At 43.3% G+C, this 20336-nt stretch overlaps 2 protein-coding genes across 4 annotated transcripts in view; one reads left to right on the top strand and one right to left on the bottom strand.

The window, feature by feature from the left end:
- The window catches only part of si:dkey-262k9.2 (uncharacterized), a 12942-nt gene extending 11511 nt beyond the window's left edge, over positions 1-1431 (bottom strand). Inside the window, exon 1 of one of the 2 annotated variants that reach the window (XM_051405656.1) lies at positions 1316-1431. Coding sequence is in view for 1 of the 2 variants with exons in the window: in XM_051405654.1 (XP_051261614.1) it covers positions 227-286 (60 nt within the window). In the remaining variant the exon portion in view is untranslated. Of the gene's footprint in view, positions 1-226; positions 302-1315 lie in introns of those variants that run through there. The other variant, XM_051405654.1, reaches the window with a different exon arrangement.
- LOC127366514 (IgGFc-binding protein-like) lies at positions 94-20336 on the top strand. Of its 2 annotated transcripts, XM_051405485.1 has the most exons (28): positions 94-682; positions 1751-2908; positions 3012-3340; positions 3430-4021; positions 4109-4704; positions 4791-5337; positions 5431-5981; positions 6048-6603; positions 6776-6972; positions 7391-7529; positions 9445-9731; positions 9977-10547; positions 10820-11403; positions 11593-12160; positions 12591-13162; positions 13297-13858; positions 13969-14168; positions 14351-14486; positions 14586-14920; positions 15056-15638; positions 15737-16329; positions 16413-16980; positions 17472-18022; positions 18091-18643; positions 18723-18919; positions 19412-19789; positions 19882-20153; positions 20255-20336. In XM_051405485.1, the coding sequence occupies exons 1-28, from the start codon at positions 640-642 to the stop codon at positions 20268-20270; spliced, it is 12234 nt and encodes a 4077-aa protein (XP_051261445.1). In that variant the 5' UTR covers positions 94-639; the 3' UTR covers positions 20271-20336. The 2 variants fall into 2 exon arrangements, with proteins under 2 accessions (XP_051261445.1, XP_051261444.1); XM_051405484.1 differs by having other exon boundaries at positions 5431-6603.

The following is a 20336-nucleotide window of genomic DNA, read 5'->3' as shown; positions in this document are numbered from 1 at the left end:
GGAAAAGCTGTCTACTGTGTGGGCCAATATCGCAGGGCAACTTTATTCTAACCTAACGTACAAGGGGATTCACAGCCACCTCATTTTGCTCTGAAACGCTCTTTGCCACTCAGTCGAGTACTTCGGAAAATACCCTCGTGTGTCTCTTCAGAATTTGCAGTGACAACAGTTTCCTGAAAAACTGTGAGGTTAATGTACTGAGAGTTAGGACATGAATTACACTTACGGAAAGCGGTGATATGTAAAATAAGGTAGCCTTCCGCGTTTTTCGGTAAAGTTGAGTCATGATTTCTGATATTTTTTTTATTTGAAATGGACTAGAAGTTGCATAAACACGACAATTTCAATAATACGTCTACACCGCTGATAATGCTAATGTCAAACACCTGGCAGTTGCATCCTAATTACCCGGCAAATTATGACGTCCACGCGCACTGATTGACAGGCTCGTGCCTTATCAAGCACAGGTGTGCTAATACGCCATCTTTCTACTTTTCCCTCCTCTCCGGCTGGTGCTGCCGGCTTATCAGTACGTTTCTTCGTTTTTTTCCCCTATAGGCATGCAGATAGTCTAAAATCCATCAGGGGAAACAAAATACAGCTGTCCCATTCATGTAAGTTTGCTGTGTCGGTGCAGAAATGCAGTGTGTGCTGCTGCTCCAGTTGTGCCTTTTGGGACTTGGTAAGTGGCATGTTTGTTGTTTGTTTGTAGGTGTACTATATATTTAAAAGGCCATGTGCACAAACATCACAGTGTGATCTGAATATTTTATTTTCAGCTAGTCCTTTCTTCACTCTGCTATCTCCATTTTTAACTTCCCCCACCCCTCCAATATTTGCAGCACACATGCGTTAGCGTTAGGTTTTTCCTCTTTCACCTGCAACACTTAAGTCTCAACACTTCTTCTGTGTAGCTGAGAAGTTCTATTTGTCTAGTTTTGAGTGATGCATGGGGTGTGGTTATGTCCCAGCCCCTGGAACAACAAAAGATACTAATCTGTTAACTGTTGAAGGGAATTATCCAGTAATTGCTTTGAGAAATGGGATGTTAGAAGGCATCATTGTGTTAAAATAAATAAATAAAATCACACACCAACAAACGTTTGCCTTTTTTGTAGCAATGCTTTTCATATGAGTTAAAAAATATTACCCCTATGGTTTTGTTCCATATGAACCATATTGCTACAGTTTGCAGTGGCAATCCATACAACATAAGCATGTACTAAAAAAAGTCAATCAGCATGTAGGAAATAATACAGTAGTTTTATGCAACTAACATGAATCATTTAGAATATTGGCTGAAAATTGAACTTACATTTAAATGAGCTGTTGTTCAGAGTTATCTCTATACTGCTGGTATGTTGTTGCTCCCACGTCAAGATCCTTGTTATCATGGAAACTGCTAGAGTGAGGGTGCAAGGTAACACAGGTGTACTCAGTCAGGAACTAGAAACTATGTTCTTCATTGGCTGCTGCGCTTGTTGAAATCTGACACCACCAGTCATATCTCTGTTACACAAGAAGACTTGCTGTGCACACTGGGAAACTTTCTCCCTGCTCTCAGTGAATAGATGTAATCACTTCAGTGCAAGTGTGTTGTTTGCTGTCATAAAATCAACTGCAGTAGTCCATCTTTGTTTGTAAATGTTGTTTACGCTGGATGAGCATCCTGCAGTTGTGATGTGGGAGCATATTGAAGTGTTTCATACTGAATAATAAGTGTAACTCAATTTTATATTCTCCTCTGCAGGTCTGTCGGGGGGCAGGCCTGGTAGGAAGTTTCTCATGATGTTTCCCCCTCATAATGACCCAACAGCAAACATTAGCCATCAAGTAACCATCACAGCCACTGGTGTTCAATGGACCTCAGTCACTGTGGAGGTTCTGGAAAGCAACTTCATGCAACACATCGTCCTCGCTGCTAGCAAGTCAAAGACAATTCACCTGCCATTGTCTGTGGGACTGACAAGTGATCACTCCTCCTACCTCCTCAGTGTGACGTCTATAAGGCCTGTTACGGTTCTTGCCTCATTCTGTACCCGTATAGGTTGTGACCACAGCCTCCTCCATGATGTGTCCTCCTGGGGGACAACCTACTACCCCATTACTCCTCACTTCCCTAACCAGACGGCTGTCAGCCAGATGGTGATCACAAGCTCAGACCACAAGACATCGGTGGATATCTTCCTCTCAGGGGAAGTGCTCTTTAAAGGCAATGTGTACCCCAGGGATAGTGTCCTCAAGTTGCATATAGGGGTGCTGCAGAGTGTTTACCTCCAGAGCAACTCCAGCCTCTCTGGCTCAGAGTTAAACTCCCAAAAAGCTGTAGGTGTTGTGGTCAGTTTTACCTGCTCCAAACCCACACCTGGGGATTGCTTGTATGGATTTGCTGAATTGAAACCAGTCTCTCACTGGAGTTTTGATTATGTTATCCCTCCCTTGGTAAACACAAGAATGAGTTCCAGTTTCCTGTTGGCAATGGCTGCTATCAGCTCTGACATGGATGTCACCACCAGCACCGGGCGAAAGAGCGTGTCTCTTGTTGGTGGTGAAATGAAAGTCATTCCAGTTTCGACCTCAGATAAAATCTACATTACTAGTGACAGTCCTCTTCAACTTGTTTACTTCAGACTTGATAATGCACAGTGTCCTTCAACTCTAACAGTTCTGCCATCTGTTGATGATATCTGTCAGGCTGTACCTATGTTTGATTCAGGTGATATGAGTGAGCATCAAGATAACAGTACTCACACAGGGAATTACGAGTTTGGTATTGAAATCTCCCAGAAGCCCGAGGATGCTCAGCTGCCTGATAATGCAGAGCCCAGTTCTCCTCACACAGACACAGGTGTGGGACACCTTTTGAGTACCATGAACAGACAACTATATCCAGCAGTATGTGAGATAAGTATGTATTTAGAATGACTTTAAATTACATGTGTACCCTTTTTGTGAATCTGTGGGACAGTTGCATATAGTAAATACTTGACTTTTTTTTTTTTTTGTTTCAGCGACTGATTCTTGTGAAGATTGGCACTGTCGTCACAAACGGAAGTGCCTTATCAAAGATGGAAAACCACTCTGTTCTTTGAAAACTAAAATATGCTCTGCATGGGGTGACTCTTATTACCGCACCTTTGGTGGAAGAGATTTTGTCTTACAGGGAAACTGTAACTACACTTTAGTTCAAACTGCCTGTCCAGGCTTAAATGCTTCTGTTCCACTACAGGTTAATATAGCCAGAGCATATTTGAACAGTGTCTCCACCATCCACATGGTGCAGATAACCATCCAGGGCTTTAATATCTCCATAGTTAAAGGAGACAAAAATCATGTTAGGGTGAGTGTACTGAACTTATTTTATTAAACATACACTTTTTGTCGCGGTTAAGCATTCATGTACATTGTATTCTTGCTTTTAATCCATAGATTAACGGACTGAAGAGAAACCTGCCCCTCACCCTGGGGAATGGGTCCCTGAAGTTTTATCCAAGTGGCTTCAACGTCGTCTTAGAAACTACCTTTGGCCTGGCTCTCCAGTATGACTGGAAACACCATCTCCAGGTTGAAGCTGCCCCGGAGCTGTATGGAGTCCTGTGCGGTTTGTGTGGAAAGGCTAATCACAGCTCTTTGGATGGTGTAATTGCCTCAAAAGACACTGACAAGACTCAAACTGTGGATTTTACTCTCCCATGGGTGGTGAACAGTGATTCTGGCTCCTGTATTGAGGATTGCAGTGGTGGTGTCTCATGTCCAGTGTGCACTCAAAGCCAAACCAAATCTTTTCCTGGCATCAAAAGCAGCTCCCGCATGATTGGGTGCACTCTTCTGCAGAGGAGCGTTGGACCTTTTGCAGATTGTCACGCATATATTGACCCTGAGCCTTATTTTCGTAGCTGTGTTAACAACTTGTGCGTTACAGAAACTGCCTCTTCTGTGTGCAATGTCTTGACTGCCTATGCCAACATCTGCCAGAGGCTTGGGGCCAGAGTGCAAAACTGGAGAACCATAGCAAAGTGCTGTGAGTATTAAATGTTTTGTTTTTTTTAAGTGATAACAATATGGTTTGCTGAAAAAATGCTAATGAGTATATTGTTCCTTTTCATAGCTGTGGCATGTCCTATGAACAGCCACTATGAGATCTGTGGTTCTGCCTGCCCTGCTACCTGCGGTAACCCAGAGGCCCATCGTTATTGCACCCTGCCCTGTGTTGAGTTGTGCCAATGCAACAGGGGCTATCTGCTGAGTGGTGGGAATTGTGTACCACATAGCAAGTGTGGTTGTTATCATCAAGGTTCCTACTATCTCCCCATGGAGAACTTCTGGATTGATGAACAGTGCCAGGAGAAGTGTGTCTGCCAGCCTAACTCCAAGATGGTTATGTGTGCTCCGTCTCATTGCCAGGATGGTAAATTGTGCAAGGTTCTGAATGGAGTCCTGGGTTGTCACATGGGTGATACTGGGTTGTGCATAGCCAAAGGAGATCCTCATTATACTACCTTTGATGGGCGTAACTTTGATGTCTACGGCAACTGTACTTACCTACTCACTTCTCACTGTCCCACCTGGGGCGACCTAGATGACTTTAGCGTGGAGGTCCAGAACCAGATAAGGGATGCTACAAATGTTTCCTTTCGGCGTGTTAAAATGGCAGTTTCTGGTTATTCCATTGAGATGTCGCATGATTGGACTAACAGAGTTAAGGTAGGTCCATTTATTTGCCACAGTAAATCTGGACAAATGTAAGCTTTTTCTTTTCCAGCTTCCAGTGTTCACTTTACTTGTTTCAGGTAAATGGTCTGCTACTGCGTCTTCCATCTGTGTTGAACCAAGGCAAAGTAAAGCTCTACATGACTGGTCTCTCAAAGTGTATAGAGACTGACTTTGGCGTCATTGTGACGCACCGCCCTGATGTCCTGACCGTTCGAATGCCAAGGATTTTCTCTGGTAATCTATGTGGCTTGTGTGGGAACTTTAATGCTAATCCAGAAGATGATTTGATGACGGACGACAAATCTGATATATCTCAGGCCATTAGATACTGGCAAATCAGCAGTGAACATGAATGTTTGGATTCGCCTACGAACACCTCGGGTTGCAGTTCGCAAGATATGGTTCTTTATCAGGGAAAAGATAACTGTGGACGGCTACTGGATACAGAAGGAGCATTCCAGAGCTGCCACAAAACAGTTGATCCACAAGATTTCTACGATAACTGTGTTCATGACCTCTGTTACAATAACCAGACTACCCTGTGTCTGATTCTGTCCAGCTATGTGTCTGTATGTCAAGAAATGGGAGCTATAGTGGATGAATGGAGGGCTTCCAACTTTTGTGGTGAGTAACCATAGTGAAATCTCATTTTTATGTTTAATATGTACATAAGAGGAACATTTTGAATTGAATAGGTTTTTTTCCTCTCCTCCTTAGATATCTCCTGCCCACCTAATAGTAAATACCACCTATGCTCCAGTCACACATCTGACTGTGTAGAAAACCCAAGTCCTCAAGCAATGAAATGCAAAGAGGGCTGTGACTGCAACCCTGGTTTTTTCCACAGTGGTGGGGAATGTGTACCAAACCCTGAGTGTGGCTGCATTTACAGTGATGTTTACCATGAAATCCATGAGCACTTCTACCCCGATGAGCTCTGTCAGCTGCACTGTGTCTGTGTGAGCCACAACAAAGTGCAATGTAAAAACCACACATGTCCAAATGGAACAAAATGTGCCATCCAAGATGGCCACAAGGCATGTCATGCATCAGAGCCTGTTAAATGTGCAGTCATGGGTGGCACACACTTCAGGAGGTATGATGGACATAGCTTTGACTTTAATATGGGAAGCTGCCGTTATGTTCTTTCCCAGGTTTGTGAGGAGGAAGAGTCTGACCCAACTGTTATTATTCAGCGAGGACAGGTGTACCTCAGGGTCCATGGAGTGAACATGTCATTAGAGATGGAGCATTTGGGAAAAGTAAAGGTAAGGAGTTGCACATTTACAAACATCTGTTTAGTGTGCCCTGATTGTAACTTTTTCATTTTCCAGATTGATGGTGTTTTGTGGGGTCTTCCCATCCAGCTGGATCACATGGCAATACTGTATTTGGGCTCGCTGACTCGAGTTGTTTTAGCCACTGGAGTTGTTGTCACTTATGGAGGGCCTAACCTGATACAAATAGTGATGCCTGCCTCCCATAGAAAAATGTGTGGCTTGTGTGGAATCATGAGTGCTGTTAATACAGATGACAAACACCACCCAAATGGCAGCATTGCAAGTGATGTTTCCATCTTTGCATCTTCCTGGTCACTTTCGCAACCGGGAAGAAACTGCTCAGAAGAATGTGATCTCTGCTCAGCATGCAACTCTACCATGGCAGCAGAATTAGCATCTGATAACCTCTGTGGCATACTGCTTGCTCCTGCAAAAGCATTTAGTGGATGCCTCACCGCTGTGGACCCACAGCCTTTCTTTCAGAACTGTGTGAATGATTTGTGTATGTCTAATGGGAATCATGACTTGTTTTGCAGTAGTTTGAGGGCATACACTTTTGCATGCCAGGAGGCAGGAGCTAAGGTCAAACCATGGAGGGGTGAGAAGTGCTGTGAGTATTATTAATCTTGATCTACCTATACAAATGTTTCATAGTCTTATGTTCTGCTTCTGTTGCATTCGTAGAACTCTGGCAAGCCCAATACAGTGAAGTTGCCAGATTTATACAAGGCAGGTAGTTGGACTCTGTACAGTATATGAACCATTTTGTCGCCCTCCCACAGCGCTTTCATGCCCTGAAAACTCTCACTACAATATATGCGTCAGTGCATGCCCGGAGTCCTGTGGTACTCTATCTGATATCCCCTGCCCGTGGGGCTGTTATGAGGGATGTCAATGTGACTCTGGATACATGCAGAGTGGAAATGGCTGCACCAAAGCTGAGAAATGTGGTTGCTTCTACCATGGGCACTACTATGAGGTGAGTAACTACACATTATTTAGCGTAAACATTTCCCCTAATGATTGTAATCAGTGATGTCTCTTAATCCAGTAAACCTGTTTGTTATTTATCATGTGATCTGACCTGAAAATGTCAGCTTCGTTTGACTTCTGATTAACCTATTGGTTCACTGAGGGTGTGTACTGTTATTACAAATTTACATGTGACCCCACTGCTGGTTCAGTTATAAACATGTTGACACAGTCCACCTTAACAAGTGACATGCCCTTGTTATTCCATGCACTGTTAATTACGTGACTCATTAAGGCCAAACGTACATATGCCTCACCTGTACGTGTGGCATGACTAATCCCAAAATCCCGGGCCTTTGGGTTTTCCTATTTGTTTGTTTGGTGTTGAGTAACGCACACCAACAGTGATTCACTATTCTCTGTAGATTGGTGAGGTATCTTGGGCTGAGGGATGCTCTGAGCGGTGTAACTGCTCTGCCACTGCCACCATGTGCTGTGAACCAGCCTCTTGCCCTGAGGGAGAGAGCTGCACCCTTAACGATACGTGGGGCTGTGCAAGGAGAGGTAGGCCCAGCTGGTTCTGCTGGGTTGGGTGACATTTCCACACTAAGTGTTACTCATGGGTCTTGTACAGTCACATTTTTATTTCACTTTGTGGCATGTATGAGTTTGCAAAACCTACGTGACAGAAAAACTAGGTTTTTTTTTGTCTGTGTCTTGTCATTTGCTTAAAATTAGATTAAACCTTTGCCACTTTGAATAGTCCATTATGTACTTGGAAATTTCCTGTCTGCCCTGAGGTTGAGCATGATTGCACTGCTTGTCAATCATAAGTAATAATGCACTTTATAATTCTACCTTTCCTCATAATGCATAATTTAATATAGTTACACATAAGGACGAAATTATTAGCCCCCATATGAAAATTTCATTTTTTAAGTATTTCCCAAGTGCTATTAAACAGAGCAAAGAATTTTTAACATAGCTTTTTCAAACATCCTAGTTTTATTTTGGATGCTTACATTATTTTACTTTGCAAACACAATTGTTTCACAAAAACCAAAAACTACCAGGGTCAAAATTATTAGCCCCCTTAAGAACTGACCTTTTTATTGAGCCATAGCACAAACCACTGTTGTGCAATGCTGTGCTTTAACTTTGTAATGCTCAAAGCTTGTAATATCCATTCAAAACTGAGGGTTATCTCCCAATTTACACACAGTATAAAAACTTCAGTAAGGGTTTGAGCTGTCGCTTGAGAAAGCGTCATGCAAAAACAGAAATCAGTTTAGACTTGAGAAAAAGAAATGTTAGTGCTCACAAAGCAGGAGAAGGATATACAAAGTTATCACAGCGTTTCCAAGTGTCAAGAACTGGAGTGAGAAGTATCATCAAAAAATTCAAAGAGAGCCACACAGTACAGAACAAGCTGGGCAGAGGTAGGAAGCGAAAGATTTCAAAAACTCTGGAAAGAAAACTAGTGAGAGATGTGTCTAAAGACCCCAGAACAACTGCCAAGACACTAGTGAATGACTTAGCCAAGTCGGGAATTGTAGAGCTCTGCACAGGAATGGACTGCAAGGTTGCAGACCAAGAAAAACTCCACTTCTGCAGAAGAGACACCTTCAAGCCAGACTGAAGTATGCTAAAGACAACCTGGAGAAAGATTATGCATACTGGAAGCGTGTCCTTTGGTCAGATGAGATGAAAATAGAGCTCTTTGGCCATAGAGACATTGCTTATGTTTGGAGAAAGAAGGGAGAGACGTATAACCCAAAGAACACCGTCCCCACAGTGAAACATGGTGGTGGGAGTATTATGCTGTGGGGATGCTTCAGTGCATCTGGAACTGGGAATCTCGTCAAGGTGGAAGGAATCATGAAGAAAGGATATGTGAAGATTTTGAAAGAGAACCTCGAGCAGTCAGCAGCAAAACTGGGTCTGAGTCATCGCTTTGTCTTCCAACACGATAACGACCCAAAACATACAACGCTCCTGGTGAAGAACTACCTCCAGAAGACCAAAGTGAAAATTATTGACTGGCCTGCACAAAGCCCTGACTTGAACCCAATTGAAAATCTGTGGGGTGAACTGAAGACCAAGGTCCATGCCAAAAGGCCATCAAATCTGGAGGAGCTTGAGAGAGATGCCAAAAAAGAATGGGCTGGGATTCCTCAGGACATGTCAGACTTATTAAACTACAAGAAACGACTGCAGGCTGTTATCCAGCAAAAAGGTTACCCAATTGACTATTCAATAATAATGTAAGCATCCAAAATAAAACCATGATGTTTGAAAAAGCTGTTAAAAATTCTTTGCTCTGTTTTAATAGCAGTTGGTAAATACTTTAAAAAAAAATTTCATAGGGTGGCTAATTTCGTCATGTGTACATTTAGTTAATATTTTTAAAGGGCTGACTGTCTGCAGGTAGCTATACCTAAACAGCAATTATGTGATACTTTCCCCCTTATTTTTTCAGCTGATAATTCTAAAACCTGTGAGAATGGAGAAACCTGTGGTGCCCAACCTCAGCAAACCCAGTGTTGGGTCCTTGGGGGTGCCCACTTCTACACTTTTGATGGAAAAGTGTTTGAATTCCAAGGAAACTGTACCTACACTCTGATCCATATGATTGACAATAATACATTATGGGTCGGTGTACAGAAAGACAGGACCCCCAACAAGGCTTCCTTTCTCAAAGCTATTCATGTCAAAGTGGCTAAAGACAATATTACGATCTACAGAGGTGAAAAGGGCTCTGCTTGGGTAAGTTTGAATTTGGAGACAGTCACATTACCATCCTTGCCTTTTTTTTTTTTTTTTTTTTTTTAATAAACTTTATAAATTATCGTTGACTGACATCTTATCGTATAATGAAGATTTCTTCAAGATTACTTTTAGATATACAGTCCGTTTTTTCACAGCATAGATACACTGAAACTACAACAGTTAAAATGGCATGATAATACATTGTTAAATATATATACAAATGTGTTTTGTGCTCTCAACAGGTAAATGGCGAGAAAAGGCTACTGCCTGTGACTCTACAGTTTGGACTCATTAAAATTTATCAAAGTGGCATTTTTGTTGTTATGGATATTAGTCTGGGCCTCCAAATTAAGTATGACTGCTCTCATATTGTCGCTATCCTCCTCTTTAATACAATAGAAGTCTGTGGTATGTGTGGGAATAATAATGGCATCGAAGAAGATGACCTCAAGACCCCACAGGGTGAGGCTGTTGATGCTACCACCTTTGGCTGGAGCTGGAGAGTTCCTGATCAGGAAGCTCAGTGTACAGCAGATTGTGGCGATGCATGCCCACGCTGTTCTGCTGAACAGATACAGAATGTAGCCAGTCAGTGGATCTACCTGCATGAGTACATTTGGTCAACACCAAATCCATTCTACCTGTGCCGGGAAGCTGTTGACTACACTAAAATCTCCACAGCAGTGAGCATATTTGATCTGTGCTCTAGTGATGACGCTCAGAAGGCCCTCTGCCTGATCTTGGAGGCCTATGCTGCCGCCTGCCAAAATGCTGGGATCCAGGTGGGAGAGTGGAGGAATCACACCTCCTGCCGTAAGTAATTTGTTGCAATTGCTTAATTGGTATTTCCAATGTCTTACAAATCAACACAGATACTTTGTTATTTCTATTTTACACATGACTACACTGAAGCCTTCATTAAAAGATCCTAAATATACCTTCTTAATAAGCAGAATTTTCACTTAGCCCAACAGCTGCTTCTGGTAAATTATACTGTGTATGTGCGCACACACACAGCATGTCAGGAGTGTGTAGTTTTTTTTTTTTCCCCTCCATATTGCTGATCATTCTTTCTCTCCAATCAGCCATGTCATGCCCACAGAATAGCCATTATAAGTCCTGTGGCACAGCCTGCCCTGCCACCTGTGAAGACCCATTCAGTTCAAGACCCTGCATCCTGCTTTGTGTGGAGACCTGCCAGTGTGACCCAGGGTTCGTCCTGGAAGGTGACACTTGCATCCCCTTGTCCCAGTGTGGCTGCTCTCACAATGGTTTCAGTTATCACAGCAACCAGACCTTCTGGGCTGATGAGGGATGCACTGAACAGTGTGTTTGTGACCCTCACACCCACCAGACGCTATGCCATTCGGTTTCTTGCGGCCCAGATGAATACTGCGACCTTCAAGATGGAGTCAGAGGTTGTGTGTCGTACCCCCATCAGACATGCATGTACACTGGTCATCACATAGTCACCTTTGACCAGCATGACTATGATTTCCATGGCACCTGTCGGTACCAGTTAGTGGGCCTGTGTGGTCAAAAGCAAGGCCTTGATGCCATTCAGGTTTATGTACAGACAGATGGACACCTCGAGTCAGCACTTCATGTCCTGGTCAATGTGAGTGGCGTGCTTGTGAAGTTAAACAGCAAAAACACTGAGAATATAGAGGTGAGTGCCAGTGTCACGTTGTTGCTGTGTATATCTTTTAGTTGTTTTTTGTCATGTCACAGACCGAAACATTGACACTATAATGGGTCATAAATAATCTAATAATTAGACCAGACTTTTACAGAGATTACTTTTAAAAATGTGCTACCCTGTGCTGACTTTGAAATGCAATTTTGCCACCCCCTACAGGTTGATGGTGTCAAGAGGAGCATGCCCTATCACTTCAGCCTTGCTGCATTGGCTTTCTCTTTGGGGCTGCACACTTACATCTACACAGACATGGGCTTTGAATTTAGTCTCAGTGTGGAGGGCATAGTGGGCATTAGTCTCTCCACTAAATATGCTAATGCTACTTGTGGCCTCTGTGGTAACTTCAACTCTGATCCTGCTGATGACCTCACAGCAAATGGCACACAAGAGCATCTCAGTCCTGAGCATTTTGGAAAAGCTTGGAGAAGTGGGCGGAATCTTTGGTGTGTGGAGGGCTGTCTAGGAGGAAGTTGTCCAAAATGTTCATCTGAGCGTCTGTCCCGCCTCTCTGACCCAGAGGCTTGCGGGAAGATTCTCGAAGTTAATGGACCATTCAGACACTGTCATGGCAAAGTGGACCCCTCCAGCTTTTACAAGCGCTGCATCAGTGACCTGTGTCTTCATGGAGGTCTCCAGCCTGCACTGTGTCACTCGCTAGCAGAGTATACTGCTGTCTGCCTTTCCCACGAGGCTACGGTTTATGCCTGGAGGAGTCCTGGACTCTGCTGTGAGTGTTTTAGTGTGCTCTAGCTCTGTTGTGCAAGTGAATTAAATTAATATCTTCTACAATTGTAACTGTGCTGTTTGGAGTTCAGCATCATTGCACACCAAATTAAATATGGAGAGTTTGCAGATGCCATTTCATCATGTTTAGATTGTTTGATATTGATTGGGGTAACATGAGGAAAAGGGAATGGAGATTATTTGCATACAAATCAGATATATGCCTGTAGGTACGTAAAGAATTATTGCATTGTGTTTATTTCAAGTTTTAAAAAAATATTTGTGCTATGACTCATATTGGTATTGAGGCCACAACCTTCCAGGTGCTATTGGACCACTAGATGGTACTAATGCATCACTGGTCAACCCTAACCTTTACAATGTTTTCCTGTCTTGCTGCCCTATGTGACTGATGTCTCTCTGTATCTCTACAGACCTGTCATGTCCCTCCAGTACCAGTTACAATGTGAGTTCTGCTTCTGTTCACCTCTGCCTCAGCTGGCAGAATAACACAGTAGAGATGCCCCTAAACACTGGGGAGAGCTGCCTCTGCAAAGGAGGTTTAGTCCACAGTGGCAACCTCTGTGTCTCTCCAGAAAACTGTGGCTGCTTTCACCATGGAGAATACCTCAGGGCAGGACAGGAGGTGTCAACATGCGAACAAAGCTGTTTATGCCATGCTGGGGGACACATGACTTGTCGTAATGTCTCCTGTGGCGAGGATGAGGAATGTAAGCTTATTAGGGGTGTTCAAGGCTGCCACCCCAAACCCAAAGTGGCACACTGCTCTGTTGATGGATCCCAATATACCACATTTGATGGACAGGCATTTGAATTTCATGGTTCATGTAACTACACCTTGGTGCAGACATGCTCTCTCAAGAAACTGAATGTGGAGCCTGTTTTGATAGCTGCACAGGGGAACCATGGTCAGGGCAGTGAAATCTACCTGCAAGTCAATAAAATGTATTTTAAGACATCAGCAGCTTTGCCTGGAAAAATTCAGGTAATTCATGTAATGATTTCACAACCTTCAACATGATTTATAGTTCATTTCTTGGAATGCACTGTAAAGTAATTTTTCACAGCATACACTAACTATTATATATTATGTTTTTAAAAGTGAATTATTTCACCCAGGTAAATGGAGTGTATGAGAACCTGCCGTTCTCACAGAGCAACGTCACTGTGCATCAGAATAATGGATGGATAACCATCAAGACCCCACAGTCAGTTGAGCTTGTATCTGACCTACAAAACCACATTCTGGTCAAGATACCTGACATTTATCACCAGACAACCTGCGGCCTGTGTGGGAACTACAATGATGATCCCTCAGATGACCTGCAGCTACCCAATGGCACTTTGATCTCTGATCCTGACAGCTTTGGGCCGTCATGGAAGTTGTCTGATATTGAATCATCCTGCAACGATACAAGTGACAGTACCTGTCAACTCTGCCAGTCCCCTGTGCCAGAGTACACCTCTGACCTGTACTGTGGGCTTATCACCCATCCCAACGGACCCTTCTCCTCTTGTCAGCATTTAGTGTGCCCACAGAAATATTACTCACGCTGCATGAAAAACCTTTGTGTTGCAGAGGGACAACTCTGGGCCCTGTGTGACGCGCTGTGGGCCTATGAAGCAGCATGTAAGGAGGCAGGAGGGGTGGTTGACCTCTGGACGAACACTACAGGTTGTGGTAAGTCTTAACAGCTTGGTACATTGTTTAAATGGCATCAGTAACATTCCAGCAACAGTATAATTAACTGCATTTTATAATTTAAGAGCTGTGTGGTTTTTATTTTACAGCTCATCAATGTCCTAAATTCAGCCACTATAGCCAGTGTGCTAATGCTTGCTCCTCACTGTGTCCTGAGATAATCCAGGCAGTGCAGTGCCCCAGGGACTGTGAGGAAGGTTGCCAGTGTAATACTGGACACCTTTATGATGGCAATGCCTGTGTACCAGCAGAGCAGTGTGGTTGCATACAGGGCGGGAGGAGGTTTAAGGTCAGAATTAAACAGTTCTGTGTCCAGTCTAATTAGAAAAGTGTTCATTTAGCTAGTCCTAAACTTTAACTTGAATTATACCATTTATGTTTGCAATTAAGAATTTTATTCAAATTAATAATTTGCCTCTTCAGTAAATGCAGTCCAATATTCTTTTGCTTCTTTCATGTTTGTATTTTCAGGCCTCTGAGAGCAAACTGCTTCAGAACTGTACTATTAACTGCACCTGTGGGCCTCCTCTTGTCTGTGAGCAATACTCATGTCCTCCACTGCACAGTTGTATGGTTTCTGATGGAATTGTGGGTTGCCACAAGGATGGTGAGCATTACAATAGAAAACATTTTTAGATACTGATTTGTTTAGTGCATTTATTACATTTCATGTTGTTAAAACTAAAATGTCTGTTTTCCTTTCAAGCACAGCAAAACTCAGATCCATGTGAGGGAAACTGTGACAAAACAGAAAAATGCTACCTGAGCAATGGTGAGCCAGTCTGTGAAAGCAGTCAGGGTTTGTGTTGGGCTTGGGGAGGCCAGCACTACCACACCTTCGATGGGCACGACTATGACTTTAATGGTACCTGTACCTATCTGCTCGCTGCAAGCAAAGGGTCCGCATGTGGTCTGACACCCTTTAGTCTGTCAACAAAGAATGACTGTATAGAGGATGCAGCCAATCTGCTTCCAATGCAGTCGTTGACTTTACAAGCTTATGGGTTCATGATCAAGCTCAGTGAAAATGGCAGCATACATGTAAGTAAATGTCAATTTCTGAATGACAAAGATGCTCAATTTTTACTTTGATCACTAATGAGTCCTCTTCGTGTGTGTGTGTGTGTGTGTGTGTGTGTGTGTGTGTGTGTGTGTGTGTGTGTGTTTTTTTTTTAGGTTAATGGTCAAGTGACTTATATTCCTTTTAATCTGTTGCGGGGTAAGATTCAGGTCTCTTACAAGGAAGGCAAATCTCTACTGAAAACTGACTTTGGTATGCGTGTAGTCTTTGAATGCAACTCCTCTGTTGTTGTTACACTGGACCCACGCTACAAGGACAAAGTCTATGGGCTGTGTGGCAATTTCAACGGAAATCCACTAGATGAGTATCCTGTAACTACGCCTGGTTCTCCTCCCATTAAGGCAAGTGTGGAGTTTGCTCAGACTTACCGGCTTTTTGATGGGGACCATAACTGTTGTACTGGCTGTGAACGGAAATTGCATGATCCAACCTTGCCCTTAGATCCCGATTCTGGCATTATTTCTAGTTACAAGAGACATTGTGCAGTGCTCAGTGATCAGAACGGTCCATTCACCCACTGTCACAGTCGAGTCAATCCAGATTCCTTTTATGAACGTTGTGTAGTTGACCACATGCATAATGGGTCAAAAGAGTCAAAAGTTGCTCTTCACCAAGCCATACATTCATATTCCATAGTTTGTGAAGAATCTGATAGCTACCACAGTGAAGTGACAGTTGGTAAGTAGTTCTGTTGATGAATGCAATATAATGCAATTTTACATTTTCTTGACTACTGTGATAGACTCTTTAAATTACAAACAAATTAATCATTTCAGATGTGCACTGTCCACCAAACAGCCACTTCAAGACATGTGGCTCAGCCTGTCCTCCATCCTGTGAATCTAATGCCACCATCTGTAATAAGGCCTGTGTTCAGGGCTGTTTCTGTAACCCTGGGTTCTTTAGGAGTCCAACTGGATGTGTGCGTCTAAATCAGTGTGGCTGCACAGACTCCAGAAGCAAATACTACAGCCTGAATTCCACTTTCTGGGCACCAGACAACTGTGGGCAGCTCTGTATCTGTGGGCCGGCTCCTGGAGAGGTCCACTGCCGGCCCGCCCAATGTCCCAGAGGAATGGTCTGCATGCAGCTATATCACAAGAGGGTGTGTCAACCTGAAAAACCTCGGAACTGTACCATTGTTACTGGGCTACATTTTATGACCTTTGATGGATATCATTTTGACTTAAGAGACAGTTGTTCCTATTCATTGGTTCAAACCAACTCCAACTTAACTGGACTAACACCATTCAGTGTCACTATCTCTGATGCAAGCTGTCACAAAAGGCTTTTTCACAGCCTTAACTTAACACTCAAAATCTATGATTTGGAGGTGGTGGTGAGAAAAGATGAACCAGGAAAGGTTTTGGTGAGTACTTTGGAAGGTCTTATCAACAGCCTCCAAAATGAACCACTATGTATTTTTAATGTGATGTTTCTTTTTATTCTCAGTTTAATGAGCTGAATAAGACCTTGCCATACTCTTACCAGACAGGCCATGTAAAGTCCTACCGAACACCTTCATCTCTCGTCATTCACACTGATGTGGGATTACAGCTGATCGTCTACAACACTGGCACTATAATGGTTATCCTCCCCAGCAGTTACAGCTCTTCTGTCTCAGGTCTTTGTGGGAATGCCAACTCTGACCCTGATGATGACCAAATGATGCCGGATGGAGACCTGGCCCAAAACAAACTGGAGTTTTCCCACAGCTGGAGGTCTCTGGGAGCAGAGGCCTGTAGGCCCAAGTGTTCCTTCACACTGAAGCATTGTCCTGTTGAGACACAGAAGCTTTTTGAAGGCAGCGATTTTTGTGGGGTGTTGTTGAATGAACTAGGGCCACTTGCAGAGTGTGCCTCAGTGTTAAGTCCCAAGCATTACTTTCACAGCTGTGTAGCAGATTCCTGCTCCTATGGCGGTCACTACTCAGCACTCTGCAATTCCATTTCAACTTATGTAACAGCCTGCCAAGCAGTCCAGCTGCCAGTCCGGCAGTGGAGGACTGACACTTTCTGTGGTGAGTACATGGTTAAATCTGTTTTATTTTACTTAAGTTTAATCTTAAGACATTGAATGTGTGATGTCTGTCTGTGTTCAGGGCTGTTGCACTGTGAAATAGCCAAGTACTTGAGGGCTCACTTGACTTTGACTTCATGTACATGTCATACAAGGCAGCAATCATGCAAACTTTGTGTTTTGCCATTAATTCATTAACACTACCAATAAAAATAGGAATGACAGAAGGAAGCCTGCAACAGTTACACATAAAGGACAAGTTTACATGTACAGCTCATTTACAAGTGCTGTGCAGCTGTTTGATTTATTTGATACCTTTTCATGTGTCAATTACATATGCTGGGCAGCAATACTACTTTGCCTTTTAAATGGCCAGAGCATCCTCCTAAATGTATGAAAAATTCTGTAGGATAAAAGTATATTCATTGTGTAAATCATATGTTAAATGCTTCTTCTGTAAAGTTGATTTATTTAGCCTCTCTCCCCCCTTAGATATGTTGTGCCCCAAGAATAGCCACTATGAGCTGTGTGGCCCTCGATGTCCTGTTGTGTGCCCTGGACTGTCCTCTCCAGCAAACTGTAGTGGAGGTTGTGAGGAGGGCTGCCAGTGTGACCCTGGCTACGTCCTGAGTGATGGCCAGTGTGTGCTGGTTTCTGACTGTGGCTGCATGCATGCGGGACAGTATCACCCCGCTGGCCACTTTACTTCTGAGAAAAGCTGCCAAAAGTGTAACTGTGAAAGAGGACAAGTGACCTGCATCCCCATAGAAAGCTGTTCAGTAAAAGAAGGCCTTTCCCTGCAGTATGGAGTGTGCCAAGTATTTGCTGGCTTTGGCTACATCACTTTTGATGGCGTTATTTTGCCTCACCACGGAGCTTGTACCTATGTGATGTCAGCCCTCTCCTCTAAAGACATGCATGACTATACTCTGCTACTTAGCTTTAAAAAGGAAAGTAATGGCATTTTCTCAATAAGCAGACTGGTATTTCGTGTGCTTTCACTGGAAGTGTCCATTGACCTTGAAACTCTATGGAAAATCCAAGTAAGTACTGCAATTTCTAGCTATGTGTGTTAAATCTTTGCAGCCTTAACTTGTCTCTGTCCTTTCAGGTAAACGGAGAAGAACGCAGAGTTCCTTTTGACAATGGAGAACTTAAAGCATACCAAGTTGGCAACAGGCTGATTATCATCACACTATCTGGGGTGGGAATTGACTTGTCCTCTACCCAGTACCTCAGGTTAACTGTACCACAGATACATGACGGCACAGCTTCGGGCCTCTGTGGGAACTTCAATGGGGACAGGTATGATGACTTGGAACTGAGAAATGGTAATCTTGCCAAAGAGTTTGCAAATGTCCTGCACAGCTGGGCAGAAGTAGCTCCTGGACAGCATTGCACTGACACTTGTGGGAAAGAGTGTGATGACTGCACCCTGTCCACACATGACCGCATGGTCTGTGATGTCCTGTTGATGAATAGTATTGAATTCAACCATTGTTGGAACAGTGGTGTGGAGCGCGATATTTACGTAAGTATGTGCATCCGGGCGCTTTGTACTGGGGCAGGGCACATGGCTGCATGTCTAGCACTGGAAGCATATTCTGCAGCCTGCCAGGCCAAAGGAATACCAGTAGGGCCGTGGAGAGAGAACACTTATTGCGGTAAGTGAATCATTTTGTTCACTGTTTAAATTAAGAGTGTGTGAGTTGCGCTAAATTATTTTGTATTTACTACACCCAGCTTTGCAGTGTCATGACCGGAGCAGCCCGGGGGAGTGTGTTGACTCTAGCTCAAACTCGTGCCCTGCTCTGCTCCAGCCTGGTTCAGCAACTGGCTGTTCAGAAGGCTGCCAGTGCCACCATGGGAATGTGTTTGATGGGGGCGAGTGTGTACCTTACAGTCAATGTGGGTGTGTTCTTCATGATAAATATATTAAGGTAAATACAAGATTAATACGTACACTAAATGCTATGTACACGAAAGGTTTTTAGCAGTAGTGAAGGAAGTATTGGATCCTACTTCAGTAAAAGTACTAGTGTCACACTGTTTAAAAGTCCTGCTTTTAAAAAATGTTTTGTCCAGCCAATAGTCCAAGCCTCAATGATTAGAAATTGACAAAAAAAAAAATTGAGGAAAAGCTAACTATTTGTTTCAGCTTTACTTGAATTGTTTGGTAGATTAATTTAGAACAAAGCATCACATCTAATTTTCTAGTCTTGTGTGCAAAAATCTTAACTTTGTAAGTAACTAAAGCTGTCAAATAATTGTAGTGAAGTACAAAGTACAATATTTCCCACTGAAACATAATGGAGAAGTAGAAAGTGGGGGAAAAAAGACTTGAGGTACTTGAGTACAGTACAGAGTAAATTCACTTAGTTACATACCACCACCAATTAAATGATTTGGTTTCTGTCTTTTCCACTTCTTAGAAAGATGAGCAACTGTACTCTGACGACTGCACCCGGAGATGCTGGTGCCACCCTTTGAGCGGGGTGATATGTGAGGAGACAGGCTGCAGTCGAGGGCAGCAGTGTGCTCTGAGGAACGGTTTCTGGGGCTGTCATGACAGACCTGAAGCTTGTGAGCTCAGGGACAGCCTCCATGTCTCCACATTAAGTGGGCAGCAGCTGGACTTGAAACCTCGGTTATTTTATAGCTTGATGTCCCTCTGTGATGAGGCCAGTGTGCAGTGGTTCAGCGTGATCTCTTACCATGGACCTTGTGATGGCAACTCTTCCAGGCTTGTCACTGAGTTTCAAATCCTGCTGCATGGATCATTATTTGCCATACAGGGTGGCATAGTGAAGGTATAACTCAACTAAGGACTTTGATGGTGACAAACTGAAACATGTATTGGAATTTTCCAATGGTTTTCCTGACTCACTTTTTCACCCTGCAGGTAAATGGACATATTGTGTCCCTCCCTCACATTTTGCCATCAGGTGTGTCCCTGACATCTGGTGTGAACCAGGACAAGTCAGAGGTCATAGTGATCCTGAGGAAAGATGCTGGGATGGAGTCTGAGCTGAAGATGGAGATTGGTGTTACCATGGTGACAGTCAGGATCCCTCTCTGGTACTCTGGGAAATTGTGTGGTCTCTGTGGAAACCGTAATGACCTCCACTCTAACAATTCAGTCAGGTCATGGGTTCTCCCGGACTTTCCTGGCTGGTAAGTGATGTTCTCTACAACAGTAGTACTGTCTGTGCATTGAAAAACTTGTGTTTATGTTTAAAAATGAATTCAAAAATGTATCTTTTCTTTTTCCACAGTGGCTTCACTGGATAACCGCCTGTTGTAATGTCCTGAGTATTGTGTACTGTTGAACGTTTTAAAAATAAAATATTAAAAAAA

Source organism: Dicentrarchus labrax, unplaced genomic scaffold, assembly GCF_905237075.1.
Source record: "Dicentrarchus labrax unplaced genomic scaffold, dlabrax2021, whole genome shotgun sequence".
Taxonomy (NCBI): domain Eukaryota; kingdom Metazoa; phylum Chordata; class Actinopteri; family Moronidae; genus Dicentrarchus; species Dicentrarchus labrax.
Note: the sequence above shows the minus strand (reverse complement) of the source record. Positions and strands in the feature narration are given on the sequence as shown.